This window comes from Heloderma suspectum, chromosome 1 (assembly GCF_057233095.1).
Source record: "Heloderma suspectum isolate Gila_16-S chromosome 1, 16-S_ref, whole genome shotgun sequence".
Lineage (NCBI taxonomy): Eukaryota > Metazoa > Chordata > Lepidosauria > Squamata > Helodermatidae > Heloderma > Heloderma suspectum.
In genome coordinates this window covers 4,074,828-4,099,275 of record NC_139458.1, presented here as the reverse complement: position 1 = coordinate 4,099,275, position 24,448 = coordinate 4,074,828, and the positions used below count along the sequence as shown (strand labels likewise).

Below are 24,448 nucleotides of genomic sequence, written 5' to 3'. Positions count from 1 at the left end.
GTTAGGCCTCATCTGGAGTACTGTGTCCAGTTCTGGGCACCACACTTTAAGAAGGATGCAGACAAACTGGAGAGGGTTCAGAGGAGGGCAACAAAGATGATCAGGGGACTGGAAACAACGCCCTGTGAAGAGAGACTGAAAGAACTGGGCATGTTTATCCTTGAGAAGAGAAGACTGAGGGGAGATAGGATAGCGCTCTTCAAATCCTTGAAAGGTTGTCCCAGAGAGGAAGGCCAGGATCTCTTCTCCATCATCCCAGAGTGCAAGACACGGAATAATGGGCTCAAGTGATAGGAATCAGATTCCGGCTGAACTTCAGGAGAAACCTCCTGACTGAGAGCAATACGACAATGGAACCCATTCCCTAGGGAGGCGGTGGGCTCTCCCACACTGGAGGCATTCAAGACGAGGCTGGACAGCCACCTGTCAGGGATGCTCTGACTTGGATTCCTGCATTGGGCAGGGGGTTGGACTCGATGGCCTTGTAGGCCCCTTCCAACCCTACTATTCTATGATTCTATGATTCTAAGGGTTAAAACAATGTATTTGGTTAAATAAATCACCAGAAAATAGAGCAAATGTGATTTTGGGTTACTTTTGACTGCAGCTTATATAGTCACCAGAGGGACTGTGAGTTCTGCATAGAATTGCATTTACTGTTTGATGGCCTGGTAACTTTTGAATAGTCTTGAACGAGCATTTAATTTAGATTTAATAAGGCAGCTAGTCTATTGCAATTAAATATCAATTGATTGCTTTTAAAGAATCACTTTCTGAGGTTTAATATATGAGATAAACCTGAGTTGGTATGTAATTAAAGCACAGGAGTAAAAGAAAAATGAGATTGCAAGGCTTGGAAAAGTGGCTGATTGAATTGTGAGATATCATGGGAACAGCACTGAAATGAGATACTTAAAAAATGCAAATCATTCCTAAGATGGACATTGAAGACTATGAGCCTAGTGGTTTGCTTATAAGCATTAATATTTGCAAGAGTGATTGATGTGTGAGTCAAAAACAAAGACAAGGTGGTCCTGAAGGAGGCTAAATGAGCCCCACGGCACGGGTAAAGTATTGCCATGTGAGCAAAAAGTCTTTAACCATTTTCACCTATGGCAATAGCTCATGCCACCATCTCCCCCCCCCCATTTTTATTGTGAGATTTAACAAAACAAAACAAAAACATAACAAAACAAAACCAAAAAAGAACAAAATAAAAAATACAACAGCATATTCTAAAATCCTCAGTTTCAAATATTACAATATTCAAGAAAGAAAGAAAGAAAGAAAGAAAGAAAGAAAGAAAGAAAGAAGAGAGAGAAAAATAGGTTACACATACACTTCAGTAAAAGCAGACCAAATATCCAGATATAAGTCCATCTGCAAGTTACGCCTATATACCACTCTTTCAAATGTTGCTAGTGTTGTTAGGTCTTCAGTCCATTGCATTATAGGCGGTGGGCTTTTATCCTTCCAGTATCATAATATCAGTCTTTTAGCAACCAAAAGGGCATGAAAAATCCATTTACGCTGACCATGTGTTACATTCCAAGAAGCAGGTAAGTAATTTAAAAGAACATTTACATCAGTAAATATTAAAGAACTTTCCAATACAAAATTTATCTGTATAATAACTTCCTCCCAAAAGGAGGCGGCTCTTGGGCATTTCCAAAACATATAAATAAGAGAAGTATGGACTGCATTACACCTCCAACAATTAGCTGGATTTGACAAGCCTTTATTAAAAAGACGTTGTGGCATCCAATAGACCTGAAACAAATGTTTTTGCTGAATAAAGTGTTGCCAAAGGTCCATTGAAATGTCTGATACAGACACCAAGATGGCGATCCATTGATTAAACAAAACAGGATATTCCAGTTCCCTGTTCCATTCCTGCTGTAAACCAATTGTATCATATTTATTCATTGATAATAAATATTTATAAACATGAATTGTGGGTCAATATATCTGATCAGCTTCGATAAGTATTTCTAATAGCGAAGGAGACTCCGAAGCAGTAAAAGCAGCAGGACTGAATCTAGATACCAACAAATGTTTCCATTGCAAATACTGCCATTCCGCTGTAGCAGGCAAATCAAATTGATCTCACAAAATCGAAAATAACAAAAACTTGTCATCAACCCCCACCAATTGATCCAGAGTAAAGATCATTTTATCTGTCCAGGTCCGCCATAAAAACATTTTCTTACGAATTCTTAAATCTGGATTTCCCCATAAAGTCAATTTAGCATGGGAAAATGGATCAAACATGACATTATACTCCAAACTTCTCTAACTGCCAAAATTGTGGGAGGAGCTCCATCTACCTTGATATGCTGAGAACCTAATGCCATCCATTTAAAGAGAGACTCCAGACAAGAAGATTCCAGCACTGACGAAGGTGGAAAATCTAATCTGAGTGGAAAAGACCAAAATTTAGTTGTTGTTGTTGTTCAGTCGTTCAGTCGTGTCCGACTCTTTGTGACCCCATGGACCATAGCACGCCAGGCCTTCCTGTCCTGCACTCTCTCCCGGAGTGTGCTCAAGTTCATATTCATTGCATCGGTGATGCTGTCTAGCCATCTCATCCTCTGCTGTCCCCTTCTACTTTTGCCTTCAGTCTTTCCCAGAATCCCAGCATCAGGGTCTTTTCCAGGGGGGGTTTCTTTGCATTAGGTGGCCAAAATATTTGAGCTTCAGCTTCAGTATCTGTCCTTCCAATGAGCACTCAGGGTTGATTTCCTTTAGGATGGACTGATTTGACCTCCTTGCAGTCCAGGGGACTCGTAAGAGTCTTCTCCAGCACCACAGTTCGAAAGCATCAATTCTTCGGCGCTCAGCCTTCCTTATAGTCCAGCTCTCACAGCCATACATTACTACTGGGAAAACCATAGCTTTGTTTAGATGGACCTTTGTCAGCAAGGTGACGTCTCTGCTTCTTACTATGCTGTCTAGCTTTGCCATAGCTTTCCTCCCAAGGAGCAAGTGTCTTTTGATTTCATGGCTACAGTCACCGTCTGCGGTGATCTTGGAGCCCAAGAAAGTAAAATCTATCACTGCTTCCATTTCTTCCCCTTCTATATGCCAGGAAGTGATGGGGCCAGATGCCATGATCTTCATTTTTTTAATGTTGAGTTTCAAACCAGCTTTTGCACTCTCCTCTTTCACCCTCAACAAGAGGCTCTTTAGATGCTCTACGCTTTCTGCCATTAGGGTGGTATTGTCTGCGTATCTGAGGTTGTTGATAATTCTCCCAGCAATCTTAATTCCGACCTGGGATTCATCCAACCCGGCATTTCTCATGATGTACTCTGCATATAAGTTAAATAAGCAGGGCGACAATATACAGCCTTGTCATACTCCTTTCCCAATTTTGAACCAATCGGTTGTTCCATGTCCAGTTCTTACTGTTGCTTCTTGACCCTCGTACAGGTTTCTCAGGAGACAGGTAAGGTGTTCTGGTACTCCCATCACTTTAAGAATTTGCCACAGTTTGTTGTGATCCACACAATCAAAGGCTTTAGCGTAGTCAATGAAGCAGAAATAGACGCTTTTCTGGAATTCTCTTGCTTTCTCCATTATCCAGCGAATGTTGGCGACTTGATCTCTAGTTCCTCTGCCTCTTCAGAACCCAGCTTGTACTTCCAGTAGTTCTTGGTTCACATGCTGCTGAAGCCTAGCTTGTAGGATTTTGAGCATAACCTTGCTGGCATGTGTGAAATGAGCGCAATTGTACAGTAGTTTGAACACTCTTTGGCATTGCCCTTCTTTGGAACTCGAATGTAAACTGAACTTTTCCAGTCTTGTGGCCACTGTTGAGTGTTCAAAATTTGTTGGCATATTGAGTAGAGCACTTTTACAGCATCATCTTTTAGGATCTTAAATAGCTCAGCTGCAATACTGTCATCTCCGCTAACTTTGTTGTTACTAATGCTTTCTAAGGCCCACTTGACTTCACTCTTGAGGATGTCCGGCTCCAGATCAGTGACCGCACTATCATGGCTACCAGGGACATTCAGATCTTTCCTGTATACTTCTTCTGTGTATTCTTTCCACCTCTTCTTAATCTCATCTGCTTCTGTTAGGTCCCTGCCTTCTTTGTCCTTTATCATGCCCGTCTTTGCACAAAACGTTCCCTTGAGATCTCCGATTTTCTTGAAGAGATCTCTAGTCTTTCCCATTCTATTGTTTTCCTCAATTTCTTTGCATTGTTCATTTAAGAAGGCCCTCTTGTCTCTCCTTGCTATTCTCTGGAAATCTGCATTCAGTTGGATATATCTTCCCCTTTCTCCCTTGCTTTTCGCTTCCCTTCTTTCCTCAGCTACTTGTAAAGCCTCATCAGACAGCCACGTTGCTTTCTTGCATTTCTTTTTCTTTGGGATGGATTGAGTTGCTGCCTCCTGAACAATGTTACAGACCTCCATCCATAGTTCCTCAGGCACTCTGTCTATCAGGTCTAATCCCTGAAATCTATTCCTCACCTCCACTGTATATTCATAAGAGATATGATTTAGGTCATACCTGAATGGTTTAGTGGTTTTCCCCACATTCTTCAATTTAAGCCGAAATTTTGCAAGAAGCAGCTCATGATCTGAGCCACAGTCAGCTCCAGGTCTTGTTTTTACTGACTGTATGGAGCTTCTCCATCTTTGGCTGCAAAGGACATAATCAATCTGATTTCGATATTGACCATCTGGTGATGTCCATGTGTAGAGTCGCCTCTTGTGCTGTTGGAAAAGAGTGTTTGCTATGATCAGCGTGTTCTCTTGGCAAAACTCTATTAGCTTTTGTCCTGCTTCATTTTGTACACCAAGGCCATGCCTGCCTGTTATCCCGGTGATTTCTTGACTTCCTACTTTAGCATTCCAGTCCCCTATGATGAAGAGGACATCTTTTTTTGGTGTTAGTTCTAGAAGGTGTTGTAGGTCTTCATAGAACCGATTAACCTCAGCTTCTTCGGCCTCAGTGGTTGGGGCATAGACTTGAATTACTGTGATGTTGAATGGTTTGCCTTGGATTTGTACTGAGATCATTCTATCGTTTTTAAGATTGTACCCCAGTACTGCTGGGTTTGGCCCAGCTGCTTCACTCTTTCTGGCGCTACTTGGAAATTCCCCCTGCTCTTCCCCAGTCCATCTTGGGTGGCCCTGCACAGCATAGCTTATGGCTTCACTGAGTTACGCAAGCCCCTTTGCCACAACAAGGCAGTGATCCATGAAGGGGTAATTAGTGATATAGGTCTGTAATTAGTACAATAGGTATGTATGGTTCTTTTCTGGCTTAGGAATCACAGTAATATAAGCATCATTTAACGATGAAGAAAGGGAGCCAGCTTCGAAAAAATTATTATAGAGGCAATACAACTTTGGGGCTAAAAAACTAGAGAATGTTTTATACCATGCAATTGGAAATCCATCCAGTCCAGGTGATTTCCCGGTATTTGTGTTCATTATTGCACTCATAATTTCTTCTAAACGCAGAGGAGCTAAAAGGAGCTGTTGTTGTGAAGAATCCAAATGTGGAAGATTAATCTGAGAAAAAAAAAGCATCCATATCTAGCTCTGATATTTTATTACCGGTACTATACAGATCAGAATAAAACTTTAAAAATTGTGAATTTTTATCTGAAGAAGTATATATTTTGCCACTCTTGTCTTTAATCGCTGAAATGACATTCTGATGTTGATGCTGTTTAAGCCGGTGTGCAAGGATCTTACTAGGACATTCACCACTTCCCTGATATTTCTGTCGTAGACAGGATCAGAGCAAATTCCACCTGTTGTGAAAGAATATTATTCAACTCATGCTTAGTATTCTGTAGCTCTTGATAAAGTTGTGCTGTGGGGAAGTGGCAAAATGAGTTCTAAGAGATTTCAGCGTCTTATTTAAGTACGTCTGTTGAGTTTTTTTAAGCTTCTTTTGATAAGAAGCATAAGAGATCATTCAACCCCTTATAAAAGCTTCACTAGCCTCCCATTCAGTGGTGCACGAACCTCTGTACCCTCGTTAATATTAAAATATGCTGTTAGTTTAGCTAACATCTGGGTTTTAAACTTCTCATCGTTAAGAAGAGAAACATTAAGACGCCAAAGACCAGGGGCCCTAGGAGTATCAGAAAATAGCAGTTCCAAACATATTGGGGTATGATCCGACACTACAATGTGTCAATCTTGCAATCTTTTAATCGGCATACTAAAGTCGTAGAAATCAAAAGATAGTCTAATCTAAAGCAGTTATGGTGAACTGGTGAAATAAAAGTGTACTGCCATCTTGGGTGCTGCCCCCAGCCTGTCAGTGGTTCTCAGAGGGTGCCAGGGGCTACAGTGGGAAGGGAAGAGCTAAACATTTCTGGTACATGTGTGGGGAAAAATTGTCTGTAGCAACCCTGGGGATCCTACCCCATATCTTTTATTACAGTTAAGTTGGCGGGGCAGGTGAATATTCTTCTTCAAGCTTGAGATCCTCAGCTGCAGGGAGCTGAGCTGTCCCCAGCAGCCAGGAGAGGAGTGGAGCAGGGAGAACGTTGTACCACCTAGCCCTTGTTCATATCCAGTACTATTGCCATGGTGTGGAGTGAAGGCAATGGTGCTATGCTATCTTCATTTGAAGGGACAGAGAAAAAGGAGACTACACTAATGACTTCCCTGATGAGAGGGGGAGAGTAAGGGTGCTTCCAGACAAGGCTTTTGTAGTGCATTGCCCTGCCTCAAACACAAGAATTTATGGAAGGTCTGGATGACATCGTTTTCCACTTATAAGCCTCCTGTAGTTTCCTACTGCTTGCTTCCTCCATTGTTTTTCTTTCCACAAAAAGTCTGTTAAGGTTGAGGAGGGAAAGACAGAATAGCTGCACCATGTTTTTTGATTGGTAGCACTAGGAGGCATCCATCTGGAAGTACCCACCCACACTTTGGTTAATTAGAGGCCTGATATGATCTTGGAGGGTACAAGGCCTGGTTGGTCTAAGGCTCTAACCAAGTGTGATTTAATTTTTGGAGATTCTTGGACTCTGTGGTGATGGCCCCTCTGCTATTGTTAAGTAAGATTGTTTTGTCAGCTCTGCATCATGTGCTTTTTATATTGGCAGTTGTAAGAAATATGTCTGTTTCCTAAATTTGGCATTTTTGAGGCTGCGACTGGTGATAAGGTTAGATTATTAATATCTGACTGCACTGAAAGGTTTTGTTCTAGCTGACTCTGGCTTATGCTTTTTAACGATGAATAATATCAATTGATATTGTGTTTTAATGATTAATACTGTCTATTCTGTACCAAATTTAAAAAGTTATAATGTTAATATAGAACTAAAATGAACTGCTGTTTGTTTGGATTGTTATATTTTGAAATTAATTGGCAGTAGTCTATTTTTGGTGATGATGGCTTGATACTGTATGTCTTACTGCTCTTGTGTTGTTCTTTGGGGCTGCTTTGGGCTCATCTTTGTGGAAAAGTGGCATGGAAATTGAAGTTTTTATCACCATCATCATCCCCTACAATGCTCATGATGTAATAGGAGTGTTTAAAGCAGCCCTCTCCCACACCCTTGGAACCCATATGCCTTGAAGGCCCAGTGACATTTCAAGCAGGGACCAGGGTGCATGGGGAGGGAAGATAGGTAAACTTCGCAGGGAGCCAGGGAGCCATCCCAGATTCTAAACCCTTTACTGTGAAGGAGAAAGAAATGAGGCTGAATTGCACATCATGCCTGAGGACGCTTGCGCATACTGATTTGTAGTATGTCTGACCTGCCTCTTTCAGGAGCAGACCTGGATTGTAACAGGAGCCAGTCCCCTTCCTCAGGTGGGTGTCCTTGTCTTCAGGATCCAACTAGAGCTCTGTCTGTGTTTGGGTGTATTAGTCTCTATAGGTATAGCAAAAACAACCTGCTGGGTTCCTGTGTTTGTGTGTGTTGTTCCTAAATAAATAAAGGTTTTGAAGCTAGCCCAGTTCCTACTGCTTCTTGGCCTTAAGGCAAGCACGTTGGACAATCTTCTCACACAGTGAGTGCTTGTACAGTCTCATGCTCTCCCGGCCCCCCACCCCTCTTGTTTGGAGGATGGACTGGGCTCGTAGCGCACTATGTTGCTTGTTCGAGGATTGATTCGAGACACAGAGAGAAGGTAATTCTAGGACCCTTGTTTGAGAGGCAAGGAGAAGTGAGCCACCCTTTGCCCTTTCAAGAACTGCACCTCCCAGAATGCCTTGATTCCTGCTGCTTTTTCCTGTGCACTGCTTGGAGGAGCCGCAGGATCTGGAAGCAGGAGTGAGTGACCAGCGCTGTAACCATCAGGGCTTCCCAGGAGCAGTGGGAGGGGGCCAGCCAGCTGATGGAATTTCACAGGCCGCAGGACGTATGGGAGCGAAAGAGCTTGGCCTCTGATCACCAGACTGCATGGAGGAACTGACACCAAATCCCAGGGTCTCAGGGCCGCGCGTGCCAGTGCATTGCTTGTAGGCAGCCAGAAACATACAGAGCTGGGGAACTAGAGATGCTAAAGGCTGCCAATTTACCCTTCAGGTTTTCAAAACAGGCAAGGAAATAACAAATGGGGAATTGGGCCATGTTCTGAGTTGCTCCTGGGCCCAGAGAAATGCTGCTTGGAGACTGACGATGAAAATGTTGCTTTTGGAATGAGCGCCACAGATGCAAAGAAGACAAGAGATAAAGCTAAAATAGCTCTCTTTTTAAATATGTGGAACTGCCTTTGAAAACGTTATACGTGGGTTGCCTTTGAAAACAGCTTCAGCTATTGGGTGCTACAGAAATGTACTGAATAAAAAAACAAACAAACAAACAAATGAAATTGATGAGAAATGGGTTTGTGGCTAGTGAACATGTGAAGAGGCAGAGGGCTAGGCCTGCCTCCTCAACAATGTGCGCACAGGCTACTCCCGCCCCAGCAAAGTAGGCTTGTCATGAGTCAGAAGTGGATCTACTGGTACCTGCACACAGTTGCCTCCACAGGGACCATCAGCAACTGCCCCCGCTGGCGGAAACCCTCTGTGCATAAAAGTGGCCCCTTCCTGACGGATGCTGATCAGATGTCAGCCAGGGTGTGCAGTTGGCACAGGTGGTAGCACTGAGGGCCTGGGGTGAGCCTGTTCCCACAGCCCTCTTCATGGATGTGGTATCCGTGGGTGCCAAAGGGCTGAATAGGGCTAGCAAAGTTGAAATGATACTGAGTGGGTTTGTGGGTACTTGAGACCAATTTAATGAGCCAGTGTAGCGTACGTGAGGACATAAGAAGAGCACTGCTGGATCAGACCAAATTTCATCTCGTTCCTCACCCTTCCTGCCTGCCATGTCCAACCAGGTCTCAGTCACAGAAGATCTGGCTGGCTGGTTCGCTCACTCATCCAGGTTTAAATGCCACTCACCAATCGCATTTAACAGCAGCACCTCAAGAAAGACCTGTTGTGTTATTGACATGGCCACCAATATATCCTCAGATGTGGGGAAGTCCAGAAGGGGAATACATCAGGAAGAAGTCTAACTTCCATCCCCAACTTCTGGCAAGTCCTTCTATCACTGCCATCTCAACCCAGCAGAGTTCTAACTGTGGTGCAAGCTCAACTCCTCTCCGCTTCCCACACACATCATAACCCCAGCAACACAATTGAAATTTTAACAACCTTTCAACCTAGTCAAGGAGTGTCCCAGAATAGTGAATTTTCACCACAGTTCAGCTGCCCCTCCCCACAATCTTCCTCCCCTCATACGACAAAAAATGCTTGTTGTTATTTGCTGTGTGTTTGCAACAGCCTGAGCTAGAACATGTAAGGACATCCTAATTCATACCCCCCTAAAATATTTAAAAGAAATCCAGGTCCTAAAAATGAGTGAATAATTCATTAATGTTGACTCTATTTCCACAGCCCATTTCTTTGCCAATTAAGTTACTAATGAAGTTTGCAACACAGCTTGGAGCTTCTGGAGTTTTAAGCCCTCTCTAAGTATCTTTGAGGGATCCTGAGCAGAAGGGAAAAAAGACACAAACAGCAGCAACAGCAACAATGACAACAACAAAATGTTACAAGGGCCTGGCTTATTTCTGTGTGGATTGCTATGCATTTCCCACTGCCCATCAAGTTCTTAGATCAATATGATGGATGACAGGCCTGTCAGTTCTTCAGTTCTGACCATTTTTACCTGGAGGAAAATGAGGGAAGGTAGCCTGGAGATGCGAGATTCAGGGCAGACCAGAGAGATCCCCTCCTCACACAGTGCATCATTAACTTCTGGAATTCCCTGCCACAGACTGTGGTGGTGAGGCCTGCTGATGCTCTGAGAGGTACGCTGTCTCTGAATTTGGAGGTGTCACTTAGCTATCAAGCCTAATAGCCAATATTCAACCCCTTGTACATGAGTTTGTCTCATCCTCAGCTCTTACGTGGCAGGGAATTCCAGAAGTTAACGATGTGCTTCTTTTGTCAGCCTCATTCATTCAGCTCAGTCGGGTGACTCCATTGTGGGAGATGAGCCCTTTTCTGAAAGCACTTTCTCAACAGCTGAAGTATCTAATTAAGGCTGTGATCTCATGAACATTGATTGAGGAGTAAGCCCTACTGAACATAGTGGGACTTCTGAGTAGATATATAAAGGAGTGGTATGTGCGGAAGTAGCTGCCTCATACCATGTCAGACTATTTCAAGGGATGTGTGGATCAGCACAACTCAAGCTCATTGAGGTTCTCTGAATTCCACCTTGAAACATATACATGTTTGTATCAAATTGCAGCCTTTGGGTTTTTTTTTCATTTTGCATCCTCATTTGCATTTTTCCAAATGTATGCAGTAATTCGAACTGTGGTGCTGGAGAAGACTCTTATGAGTCCCCTGGACTGCAAGGAGGTCAAATCAGTCCATCCTAAAGGAAATCAACCCTGAGTGCTCATTGGAAGGACAGATACTGAAGCTGAAGCTCAAATATTTTGGCCACCTAATGCAAAGAGAAAACTCTCTGGAAAAGACCCTGATGCTGGGAAAGATTGAAGGCAAAAGGAGAAGGGGACGGCAGAGGATGAGATGGCTAGATAGCATCACCGATGCAATGAATATGAACTTGAGCACACTCCGGGAGAGAGCGCAGGACAGGAAGGCCTGGCGTGCTATGGTCCATGGGGTCATGAAGAGTCGGACATGACTGAACGACTGAACAACAATGCAGTAATTGTGTCCATTTTTGAAATATACACATTTTCTCCCATTAATCAAATTTGTGCACAATTTTCAGAAGTACGCATTTTTCATATGCACTTTTTCATAAACGTATTTTTTCAAATGGACACGTTTTTCAACTACATTTTTGTTGTTGCTTCAAGAATTGCATCTCAAGCTTGAAAATGTATGGACTTTGACCACAGATTGCATTTGGGTCCATGTTTGGTTCCAGGAGGTGTGAATTGGGCAAATGATGGTCAAGCACAAACCGAAACAAATCCCTTATCCATCTGTAACTATTTGTCCCATCTAGTTAATGTTGTCCACCCTGAGTGGTAGTGGCTGTCCCGGGCCTTGGACTGAGGATCTTTCACATTACCTCCTACCTCATCCTTTTTAGCTTGGCATGCTGGGGATTGAATCTGGGACCTTCTGCATGCAAGGCAGGGGCTCTGCTCTGCCAATGAATTATGGCACCTTGCCAAGCTATAAACGGGACTCACGTCTAGGTTAAGCATGCACAGATATGCAACTTTGCATGTAGTCCGTTCCTGGGAGACAAGGGATGCATGGAAGAAGAGCGAGAGGAAACACATGCACTCACCTTCTAGGCACTCATTATAAGCTCTGAAAGGGCCCCAACATAGATCTATATATACAAAAAGAAGTGTTTGTTTGTATGCCTTCGATGAACTTGAAAACCATACATCTAATTGTTCTGAAACTTTTAGGATTTGTTCTACCTCTATCTGGGAGGGTTTTAGCATAGTGAAAATTTCATCTGCCATCTTGAAACAAAATGGTGGCCAATCCAAATATTTAAAGATTTATAGAATCATAGAATCATACAATAGTAGGGTTGGAGGGGGCCTACAAGACCATCAAGTCCAACCCCCTGCTCAATGCAGGAATCCAAGTCAGAGCATCCCTGACAGATGGCTGTCCAGGCTCGTCTTGAACGCCTCCAGTGTGGGAGAGCCCGCCACCTCCCTAGGGAATTGGTTCCATTGTTGTATTGCCCTAACAGTCAGGGATGTGCCTGATCTCGTCTGCTCTTGGAAGCTAAGCAGAGTCAGCCCTGGTTAGCACGTGGATGGGAGACTGCCTGGGAATCAGGCTTCCAGCATTGAGCAGGGGGTTGGACTCGATGGTCTTGTAGGCCCCTTCCAACCTTATGATTCTATGTTTCTTCTTCAAGTTTTTCCGGATGTTCAGCCATAATCTGGCTTCCTGTCACTTGAGCCCATTCTTCCGTGTCCTGCACTCTGGGATGATCGAGAAGAGATGCTGGCCTTCCTCTCTGTGACAACCTTTCAAGGACTTGAAGAGCGCTATCATATCTCCCCTCAGTCTTCTCTTCTCAAGGCTAAACATGCCCAGTTCTTTCAGTCTCTCCTCATAGGGCTTTGTTTCCAGTCCCCTGATCATCCTCATTGCCCTTCTCTGAACCCTTTCCAGTTTGTCTGCTTCCTTCTTAAAGTGTGGTGCCCAGAACTGGACACAGTACTCCAGAGGAGGCCTAACCAGTGCTGAGTAGAGGGGAACTAGTACTTCCCGGGATTTGGAAGCTATGCTTCTATGAATGCAGCCCAAAATAGCATTTGCCTTTTTTGCAGCCACATCACATTGTTGGCTCATATTCATCTTGTGATCGACAACAATTCCAAGATCTTTCTCGCTTGTAGTGTTGTTGAGCCACGTATCCCCCTTCTTGTAACTGTGCATTTGGTGTCTTTTTCCTAGGTGCAGAACTTGGCCTTTATCCCTATTAAATGTCATTCTGTTGTTTTCTGCCCAGCGTGCCAGTCTCTCAAGATCACTTTGAATTTTGTTTCTGTCTTCCAGGATATTAGCTATCTGGTTTCAACCAAACTCGGTATGATGATTCAGCACTGCAGCGAGCAAATTTTAACCATACAAAAAATTGCATCTGCCATCTTGAAACGAAATTGGGCTAACAAAAACTTTCAAAAACTCACTGCCTCAATACCATTGGATTGAAATAATTTAGTAATAAATATTGTCTATTCATGTTATTCATGTTTTTTAGACATTTAAAAAAATAATCAAGCCCCAAATATTGGGGACAAAAACACTGTTCAAGTATGAACAAAAGAAGAAAAAAAATCAGTTGTGGCCTGAGTGCTTTTCTCATGGGCATTTATGTTGCATGTTCCTGTGTAAGTTCACCTCACAATGTGCTTATTTTATTACCCAATGGAAGAACAGCCAACACAGTGTACAAAGCAGCTCTCTAAATGTTAATTTGTTTGTAGGGATCCAAAAAAGGGGATTGACTGGTAAATGTAATTAATTACAACAGACTAACTATGTGGCATTGCCCAGTTATACAGAACAGCACTATAAAATTAATAGCAATTAGGAAACAAAAACTGAAATTGGCTGTATAGTAATATAATTACAATACACTGGTAACTTCTTAAAGTGAAATTAATCCTTTTTTAAATATTGTACACCCATCTCCGTCTCCATTAAAACCAAATACACCGTTTAGTGCACAGTTCCAGGAAGAAAGGGAACATTTGAAACGCCTGCTCCCCTCACACCCTCCTCCCCATGTGGATGCCTGAGTTGCGTCCAGTTCAGTTAATCCAGGCAGCACTGACTAGTTCAGCTGGTCTAGTTATGATAAATGTGTGGCCATCAGGCACATTCACTCTTGCTTCCCACCCCCACCCCTTGGGCTTTCCTATACTATCTCAGTAGCGCCATTCTCCAGAGTTAATCATCAGCAACATTCTGCTCCAAATATTGTGTTTGTTCCTTGGAGTAGACCTCACCTACCTGGAAGGCCTCTTTCCCATCTGGAGGTGGGCTCCTGAAGCAAAGACCTTTCTCCCATGTGCTTTTCCTCATATAACCCCCAAATTAACTTGCAAATAAAAAATTAAATTAAAACATTCAAGATCACACCATTTATTAAGGATGTTCTGTTCTGTCAGGACTCCTTTCAAGTGGGAACATTAGAACACTTTATGGCTTCTGGCATTTGATCCGCACCAAAGTTAGCTCAATAAGTGCCTTTTAAAATGCAAATGTGATTCCCTCTCCAACACTTCACTTAACAAGGTGCATTGATATTTCTCACAGGGGCCGAACCACAAAACACAGGATGGCAGCAAATGAAGGGTGCTGTGGGTGCTCTGAAACACTGCAATGACTGCCCGTGTCAAGCTGTTCCAGAATGCAACCTGACACAACGGACCCGATGGAAGTCGTTCAGCAGGGCTCCCACACTACTCCACACCACCACAATCCACCCACAGTCTGCATCATTTGTCCATCTTCCATGATAAAGCTCCAAAAATACTTGCATAACAAATAGATTGGAACCTCGTGAAGCAGCGTTCCCCAATCTGGCACCCTCCAGATATGTTGGACTACAACTTCCAGCATCCTCCAGCCAGCAGTGCTGGGAGTTATAGTCCAACACCTCTGGAGAGCGCCAGAATGGGGAAGGCTGATGTGGCGTGTCAGCAAGACTTCTGAAGTTCAGTTTCACAAAAAGATGATTGACTGTAGAATTCCACCTCTGAGACCTTCTGTGATGTGTGAACAGAGGGACTGTGACATCTCTGTCTACCACGTTCCACAGTGGTAGCAGAGAAAGTCAGCTGGTTGCATTTAGAGTGGTGGGACAGGGAGAGAGGTCAGAGTCCAAGGGAGATATTGCAAGACTGAAGAGGTTATGTGACAGAGGGAAGAGCACAGAACCTGCAGGAGTCTTTCCAAAGGTGCGTGGAGCATTCTACTGTTTGGCATAGTGAGATACTTGTCCGATGCCACTGGGCAGGTCCCATCTCTGAGCCCAGCTGTCACATGTGGTGACTGAGCCACCAGGACTGCAGTCTGGAGCTTCTTACTGGGCAATAAGGTGTTCTTGGGCTACATTGTGCCCTCCCAGGAAGAGCTATAAAAGACTTGGTTTGGGACTTTGACTGGGCTGTCTGGGACCTTCTTCCGGGCTTTAGCATGTGTGCCTTGTCTGACTTCCTGTCACAGCTCCTGACTCCACTCTGGCAACTGCCCAACCTGGACACCTTTGATCTGTTCGCATGGAGCAGAGCTGTAGCTCAGTGGTAGAGTCCCTGCTATACATGCAGAAGCTCCGATCCCAGCATCTCCAGTTAGGTAGGGCCAGAAAAACTCCTGCCTGAAACCCCTGAGAGCCACTGCTGCCAGTCAGGGTCAACAATACTGGGCAAGACGGAGCACAGGTCCCACTTGATATAAGGCAGCTTCCAGTGTTCCTATGTTCTGTTCAACCAGTGAGCTCTGATTAGGGCAAGTTAGGGGTGTGTGCAAATGTAAACTCACGCCAATTAAATTCCACACTCTGCCTCAAGATGAAATGCTGCCTGATTCAGTGAGAAGAATCTTTGTGAAATGCCACACATTTTCACACACTTGACAATTTTGCCTAATGGTCTGGATCCAAAGAATCATATGCCCAAGAGGGCTTTGGGCTTGAGTGTCCTATACAGCATTCCCCCCTTCGCCCCTCCCTGCCCCAGCCACCCCTCCTTTGTGGGATAGAGACAGGGCATTTCCTCTCTTAAGATGTTGCTTGCCAGCTGCAGTTTTTATAAGTACATGTATTTGCAATATCATTGACTACGCTAAAGCCTTTGATTGTGTGGATCACAACAAACTGTGGCAAATTCTTAAAGTGATGGGAGTACCAGACCACCTTACCTGTCTCCTGAGAAACCTGTACGAGGGTCAAGAAGCAACAGTAAGAACCAGAGATGGAACAACCGATTGGTTCAAAATTGGGAAAGGAGTACGACAAGGCTGCATATTGTCACCCTGCTTATTTAACTTATATGCAGAGTACATCATGAGAAACGCCGGATTGGATGAATCACAGGTCGGAATTAAGATTGCCGGGAGAATTATCAACAACCTCCGATATGCAGACGATACCACCCTAATGGCAGAGAGTGAAGAGGATCTCAAGAGCCTCTTGTTGAGGGTGAAAGAGGAGAGTGCAAAAGCTGGTTTGAAACTGACCATTAAAAAAACTAAGATCATGGCATCTGGCCCCATCACTTCCTGGCATATAGAATGGGAAGAAATGGAAGCAGTGACAGATTTTACTTTCTTGGGCTCCAAGATCACCGCAGACGGTGACTGTAGCCATGAAATTAAAAGACGCTTGCTCCTTGGGAGGAAAGCTATGGCCAACCTAGACAGCATAGTAAGAAGCAGAGACATCACCTTGCCGACAAAGGTCCGTCTAATCAAAGCTATGCATTACCAGTAGTAATGTATGGCTGTGAGAGCTGGACTATAAGGAAGGCTGAGCGCCGAAGAATTGATGCTTTCGAACTGTGGTGCTGGAGAAGACTCTTACGAGTCCCCTGGACTGCAAGGAGGTCAAATCAGTCCATCCTAAAGGAAATCAACCCTGAGTGCTCATTGGAAGGACAGATAATGAAACTGAAGCTCCAATATTTTGGCCACCTAATGCGAAGAGAAAACTCTCTGGAAAAGACCCTGATGCTGGGAAAGACTGAAGGCAAAAGGAGAAGGGGACGGCAGAGGATGAGATGGCTAGATAGCATCACGGATGCAATGAATATGAACTTGAGCACGCTCCGGGAGACAGCGCAGGACAGGAAGGCCTGGTGTGCTATGGTCCATGGGGTCACGAAGAGTCAGACACGACTGAACGACTGAACAACAACAACAAATTTGCAATAATTATATCTTAAAAAAATGTGATTCCATTAATTAAGGTACCTTTTTAGTCAAGAAAAATGGGTGTTTGTTTTAATCACTTTAACTAATTTTGAAATTTATACTTACTTAGTGCAATAACTGAGATCCAACCTTTCTACAGAAATTGTTCCCGTGGCTCTTTGATTAAATGTTGCAAAATGAAATTACATTTTTAAAAATCCCACTGGGCAAGCCTAAGCCCTTGGGTGCTTTTTAAAGTAGCTTTTAAAAAAATAAAATAAAAAACCCATAAAAATTGGTCATGGGGTACCCATACACATTCCTGGGTACCCCATGACCAATCAAGCAGATAAAAGGCCTGGAGGTGGTTCTGAGTGTTACATCTGCATTTGGCAGCTGTTCACTGCAACTCCCAACATGAGGTCCAAAGAGGTGTCTATGCGAGTGAAGGAGGCCATCATTAGGCTGAGGAAACAACATAAACCCATCAGAGAGATAGCAAAAACAGTGGGAGTAGCCAACACAACAGTTTGGAACATCCTGAAAAAGAAGGAATTAACTGGCAAGCTCAGCAACAGCAAAAGGCCTGGAAGACCACGGAAGACAGCTAAAGTGGATGACCGCAGAATTCTGCTCATGATGAAGAGGAACTCTTTCACAACATCTAGCCAGGTCAGGTCAAGAACGCTCTTGAGGAGGTAGGCATGTCAATGTCAACATCTTAGGGATGTCAGAGAATTCTGCCACCGATCTCGGTGAGGCCAAATGCCAGTGCATTCGGCCCCCCGAACTCCATGGCGGAACGGCCTGCCACCCCCCCGCCCCCCACGGATCCCCCCTGGGATGAGACTTACCTGGGGCGGATGTTCCAGACGGCAGTGGCTCCAGTGGCGGCAGCAGCAGCTGGTCTTCCGAAGAGCTGCCGCCGCCGCTGCCATTTGCAGTCTGTTTCCCCCCCCCCCATTCATGATAGGCTACGTAAAGACTCTGGGTTAAAAAACAAAACAAAACGCGTACGCAAATGGCGGCGGCTATGGCCGTCTTAGTCTACATAAATATTTATGTAGACTAAGATGGTGAAAATAAAGGGGAACACAAATAGCATCCGCTACGCTATTTGCGTTCCCCCTTATTTTCGCCATCTTAGTCTAAAAAAACAAAACAAAAACCAAGATTAACTTGTACCAGAATGATGGGAAGAGAAAAGTATGGAGAAGGAAAGGAACAGCTCATGATCCAAAGCATACCACATCATCTGTCAAACATGGTAGAGGCAGTGTTATGGCATGGGCAAGTATGGCTGCCAATGGAGCCGGGTCACTGGTGTTTATTGATGACCTGACTGCTGATAAAAGCAGTAGGACGAATTCTGAAGTGTATAGGGCTATACTTTCTGCTCAGATTCAGCCGAATGCTGCCAAACTGAGAGGACGCTGCTTCATATTTAGGGATGTACGAAAGTTCCGCCACGGATCTCGGGGAGGCCGAATGCCAGCGCATTCGCCCCCCCGAAATCGGTGGTGGAACGGCCCGCCACCCCCCGCCACCCCCCAGGATGAGACTTACCTTGGGTGGTTCTTCCTGGCAGCGGTGGCTCCGGCAGCGGCTCCAGCGGCGGTGCGGTTGGTGGCGGCTGTGGCGTCTTCCGACCGGCTGCCGCCGCCGCCATTTCCAGGCTAAAAAAAAAAAAGAACCGTGATAGGCTACGTAAATCTTTACATAGCCTATCACGGCTGACTTTTAAAAAAAAAAGTACGCTATTTGCGTACTATGCTATTTGCGTTCCCCTTATTTTCGCCGTCTTAGTCTACGTAAATGTTTACGAAGACTAAGACATGCCAAAATAAGGAACGCAAATGGCGGCGGCCATGGCCGCCGCCATTTGCGTACACGCATTTTTTTTGTTTTAAATCAGCCATGATAGGCTACGTAAACATTTACGTAGCCTATCACAGCTGACTGCAGGGACGCAAACGGCGGCGGCTACGGCCGCCGCCATTTGCATCTCTGCTAGCCAACAGCGGGATGTCCGGCTGCTGGCGGAGCTGGCCGGCGGCTCCGCAGAATCGCTGTGGAGCACAGCCGGCCGGCCAGGATTCCGGGGGGAGGAACGGAGCGCCTCCCCCCCACCATCAACATAATCCGTGGAAAGGTAAGTCACTTTCGTACATCCCTATTCATATTGCAGATGGATAATGACCCAAAACATACAGCAAAAGCTACCCAAGAGTTTCTGAAGGCAAAGAAGTGGGATGTTCTTCAATGGCCAAGTCAATCACCTGATCTCAACCCACTACAGCATGCTTTTCACTTACTGAAGACAAGACTGAAGGCGGAAAGACCCACAAACAAGCAGCAGCTGAAGGCAGCTGCAGTAAAGGCCTGGCAAAGCATCTCGAGGGAGGAAATTCAGCATTTGGTCATGTCCATGGGTTACAGACTTCGGGCAGTCATTGACTGCAAAGGATTTTCATCCAGGTATTAAAGGTGAACCTTAAGTTTGAAATGATGTTGGTTTGTTCCATTACTTATGAGCCACCAAAGCTGGGTGCGTGTGTATGCCACTGGCTGTACTTCCTGACTGGTTAGTGCCCCACTTTTGTCAAGCCCATTGAATTACAGCTGAAAGTCCAGACTTTGCTCCCATCTGGGTGTGTTTCCTTTCAGCTTCAAGTGGTGGTGTACAGAGGCCAACTGCCAAAACAGTTATCCTTGTTCCAGTATTTCTGGCCCTGACTGTATATGTTGTGTGAGAAATATTTCCTTTTATCTGTCCGGAATCTCCCACCAGTCAGCTTCATGGGATGACCCCACTGTGTTCTAGTATTATGAGAGAGGGAGAAAAAAGTATCCGTATCCACTTTCTCCACACCATGCATAATTTTGTACACCTCTATCATATCTCCCCTTATTCACCTTTTTCCCAAACTAAATAATCCCAGCCGTAATAACCTTCCCTCATAGGGGAGATACTCCAGCCCTTTGATCATTTTAGTTGCCCTTTTCTGCACTTTTTCCTGCTCTACAATATCTTTTTTAGGTGTGGTGGTCAGAACTGGACACAATATTCCAAGTGTGGTCGCACCAGAGATTTGTATAAGGGCAGTATGATGTTGGCAGTTTTATTCTCAACTCCTTTTCTAATTATGCCTAACATGGAGTTTGTGTTTTTCACAGCAGCCACACAACGGGCTGACATTTTCAGTGAGCTGTCCACCACAACCCCAAGATCTCTTTCTTGGTCGGTCACAACTAGCTCAGATCCCATCAGGATATACTTGAAGTTAGGAATTCTTGCCCCAACGTGCATCACTTTACACTCTTCTGTCCATCCTGAATCTATTGCCAATCAGTTTCACTGGGAGACAATCAGGAGTCTAAGTGTCAAAAGAGAAAGAGAGAAAAATTCCCTCTCTCCCCACCTGAGCTTCTGCCAGGGCTACAGAGAAGTAGGTGATATACATGGATATGCTGCTGCTGCCGCTGCTGTTTACATTTCTATAATGCCCAGTAGCCAAAGCTCTCTGGGTGGTTTACAAAGATTAAAAACTTTAAAAATACAGTATACAGAGGTTAAAAGCCATTTACATTAAAAAAAAAAAAAACATGAACAGGCAATATACACAAGACAACATATATCTAAAACCATTTCAAGCACGCAATCTCAAGCAACGAATCATAACCATAAACCAATCCAAGATTGATTAAAATTCATCATATGCTGCCAAATGCCTGGGAGAAGAGAAAGGTCTTAACCTGGCTCTGAAAAGATAACGATATTGGTGCCAGGTGGGCCTCATTGGGGAGATCATTCCATTATTGGAGGGGCATCACCAAGTAGGCCCTCTCCCTTGTTGCTGTCTTCCAAGCTTCCCTTTGAGTAAGCAGCCAGAGGAGGACCTTAGATGTTGAGCATAGTGTATGGGTAAGGTTCGTGTCAGGAGAGGCACTCTGTGAGGTACTGTGGTCCCAAGCCATGTAAGGCTTTATAGGTTAAAACCAGCACCTTGAATTGGGCTTGGAAACATACAGGCAGCCAGTGCAAGTGGGCCAGAGTCAGTCTTGGAGTTTCTGGTCCCTGTTATCAATCTGGCCGCCACATTTTGCATGAGCTGTAGCTTCTGAACCATCTTCAAAGTCAGCCCCATATGGAGTGCTTTGCAGTAATCTAACTTCGAGATTTCTTGTTGTTCAGTCGTTAAGTCGTGTCCGACTCTTCGTGACCCCATGGACCAGAGCACGCCAGGCCTTCCTGTCCTCCGCTCTCTCCCGGAGCGTGCTCAAGTCCATATTCATTGCATCAGTGATGCTATCTAGCCATCTCATCCTCTGCCGTCCCCTTCTCCTTTTGCCTTCAGTCTTTCCCAGCATCAGGGTCTTTTCCAGGGAGTTTTCTCTTCGCATTAGGTGGCCAAAATATTTGAGCTTCAGCTTCAGTATCTGTCCTTCCAATGAGCACTCAGGGTTGATTTCCTTTAGGATGGACTGATTTGACCTCCTTGCAGTCCAGGGGACTCGTAAGAGTCTTCTCCAGCACCACAGTTCGAAAGCATCAATTCTTCGGCGCTCAGCCTTCCTTAGAGTCCAGCTCTCACAGCCATACGTTACTACTGGGAAAACTATAGCTTTGATTATGCAGACCTTTGTCAGCAAGGTGATGTCTCTGCTTCTTACTGTGCTGTCTAGGTGTGCCATAGCTTTCCTCCCAAGGAGCAAGCATCTTTTAATTTCACGGCTACAGTCACCATCTGCGGTGATCTTGGAGCCCAAGAAAATAAAATCTATCACTGCTTCCATTTCTTCCCCTTCTATATGCCAGGAAGTGATGGGGCATAAACAACTGAAGCCAGGTTATCCCTGTCCAGATAGGGGCATAACTGGGTCACCAACTGAAATTGGTGGAAGGCACTCCATGCCACTGAGGCCACCTGAGCCTTGAGTGACAAAGATGGCTCCAGGAGATGGCTCTCTCCCCCTGCCCCAGCTTATATCTCTTATTCTCTCCCAGCTCCCACCAATCAGGAGGATAGTTTCTTGTTCATTTTGGCAAACTAAGTTTCTATTTCCTGAGTTTAAAATGTCCTCTCTCTTCCCCTGACCTTCTGTTGAACTTTATAATCTCCTGCCTTCCTGAACAAACTTCCTGACCATATCCTGATTCATATTAAACTTTTGAAGTGTAAACTATTAACATTTTGCTGAAACTGACTAGCGCACACACATGCACACACACAAGATTTAACACCATAATATCCTAAAACAAAACAAAATAAAATACAAAAATTGAGGGCAGTTGCATTCCTACACACAAGGACATTTAATATATCACAAGGTTTCTGAATATCGGAGCATCAGAAGAAAGAATGTTTTAAAATTAAATGTTAACTATCCATTACCTAGCAGTTTCACACTGACCATTTTCCAAATTGGTTTTGTTGTCTGTTTATATTTTCTTTCTCTCTCTTGATGCAGCTTACGTTTCCTAATATATGGCATAAAATACACCAGATATAAAGGCTGTCTGGGGGGATAGATACTGTGGCAGAAATCATCATTTCCAAGACAACTTACTTCAGAGACTTTCATTTATTGTGCTACTTATGAATTCATGGTACATTTTGTGTTCACTCATGGATCCATTTTGTTAAACTGTAAAATTCTGTGGATTTACATGCAACGTCAAGGACTTAAAAAAAATCAGACACACAATAAAATCCCAAGGACACCTGCATATAGTGAAGGAGTTCTCATCTGATCTATTATACAAATAAATAGATGAGATGAAAAATGAGACAACACTGTTGAACATATAGAAAAGAAACGAGGAATCCAAGCCCTGAAATTTTCCTGCTCTTCCTCCAAGGAGTTCAGCAATTCTTTTTCCAGTTTATCCTCATAACAATCTTTTAAGATTGGTTAGGCTGAGAGAGAGAGCATAATGAGTACATGTTCACAAATCTCCAATTTTCTTGAAAAGATCTCTAGTCTGTCCCATTCTATTGTTTTCCTCAATTTCTTTGCATTGTTCATTTAAGAAGGTCTTAAAGATAAGAAGGCCTTCTTGTCTCTCCTTGCTATTCTCTGGAAATCTGCATTCAGTTGAACCTATCTTCCCCTTTCTCCCTTGCTTTTCGCTTCCCTTCTTTCCTCACCTACTTGTAAAGCCTCGTCAGACAGCCACTTGGCTTTCTTGCATTTCTTTTCTTGGGGATGGATTGAGTTGCTGCCTCCTGAACAGTGTTACGGACCTCCGTCCATAGTTCCTCAGGCACTCTGTCTATCAGGTCTAATCCCTTAAATCTATTCGTCCCCTCCACTGTATATTCATAAGGGATATGATTTAGGTCATACCTGAATGGTTTAGTGGTTTTCCCTACATTCTTCAATTTAAGCTGAAATTTTGCAATAAGAAGCTCATGGTAAAAAATGAACGGAAATGAATTCCTGCTGATCTGGGCTCCAGTCATGAGTTCTGTCGCTGGCACTCACATTACATTGGTAGAGATTAGGCCCTCCACTTTCCTTTAGCCACTGTCTGGGAGAAAGGGAATAATGTTTCCTGGGATTGTTGACAGAAGCCGCATCCTGCTTTAGTTATGGTGAAGATCAGACAGCAGTGTGAAAATCCCAAGCAAATTCCTTTAAACTGTCAAAATAATGGGCATACTGGAAACAGCAGCTGGAGAGACCTCATTAGATAAAAGTGCTCCTCCAAAGTGTAAGCTTTTCTCAGATCAAAAACTGTGTGCTGTTGAATGCACTACTTGGAGACACTAAGTGCATAGTAGGCCAGTCAAAGGAATGTGGGATAATAAACTGGTGTCAAAGAGAGAATGCTATTAAAAAAAATACACTTCCTCTTTCAGACGTGTCATCTTAGAAAGGAGTGGAATGAAAAGCCTATTGTTTGTGGAGTAAAGTAGGCGTTGTATTGAATGCCTGAATCAACACCATATTTCATTGCACAAGGCAAGAGGCAAGGACAGGCTCCACAACCCATTTATCTCCGCCAGAGGAAGAGACAGAACTGCTCTCACCATTTGATTTTCCTTTCCTTTTTTTGTTTTGGTTTAGGACAAAGCAGGCTTTCTTTCCATTTAATTTTGCATTCTGTTTTCTGAAATACTCTATATATTTGTTTCATTGTTTGAAAGTGATTCCTTCCCGTGCCCTGATGAATCTGTGGGTGCCTTCACCAAAGCATTTACTATACAATAGCCACGTGTTGCTCACTCACTCTTTAAGGGGTCCCTTCCTACATGACGTTGTCATCAAACCCTCCACTTCCTATATCTCCCCATCCTCCTTCCAGTAGTAAAAGAACATTTATTTAAACCAGGGGTGGGCATACTACCAGGCAGCAGTAGAGGTAGCGGGGGGGGGCAAGAATGGATAGGACCACTGTAATGTACGGGGATGGGGGGTGACTTTCCCTACTGGTAGACCGCTTCTTTACAAGAGCCCCCCCCCCAAAATAAAGTATTACTGATAGGTTGCCACAAGTCAGGATGAACTTCTTGACACACCCTAGTCTGTTGAACTGCTCGAGGAGTTTCTGGGCCCTAATGCCAAGTGGCCCTAC

The 24,448-nt window shown here is 44.2% G+C and overlaps 1 protein-coding gene across 1 annotated transcript; it reads right to left on the bottom strand.

The window, feature by feature from the left end:
- Positions 1-1,677: 1,677 nt before the first annotated feature.
- Positions 1,678-23,755, bottom strand: LOC146356817 (uncharacterized). The gene is made up of 3 exons (XM_084833646.1): positions 23,218-23,755; positions 18,433-18,542; positions 1,678-5,531 (listed from the first exon to the last, which is right to left on the bottom strand). Exon 3 carries the CDS (start codon positions 5,031-5,033, stop codon positions 3,660-3,662), a length of 1,374 nt encoding a protein of 457 aa, XP_084689772.1. The 5' UTR covers positions 5,034-5,531; positions 18,433-18,542; positions 23,218-23,755; the 3' UTR covers positions 1,678-3,659.
- Positions 23,756-24,448: the final 693 nt, after the last annotated feature.

Bases quoted from the DNA above. Each gene is read 5' to 3' on its own strand.
- LOC146356817 (XM_084833646.1), bottom strand. From the start codon at position 5,033: ATGATCTCAGTACAAATCCAAGGCAAACCATTCAACATCACAGTAATT.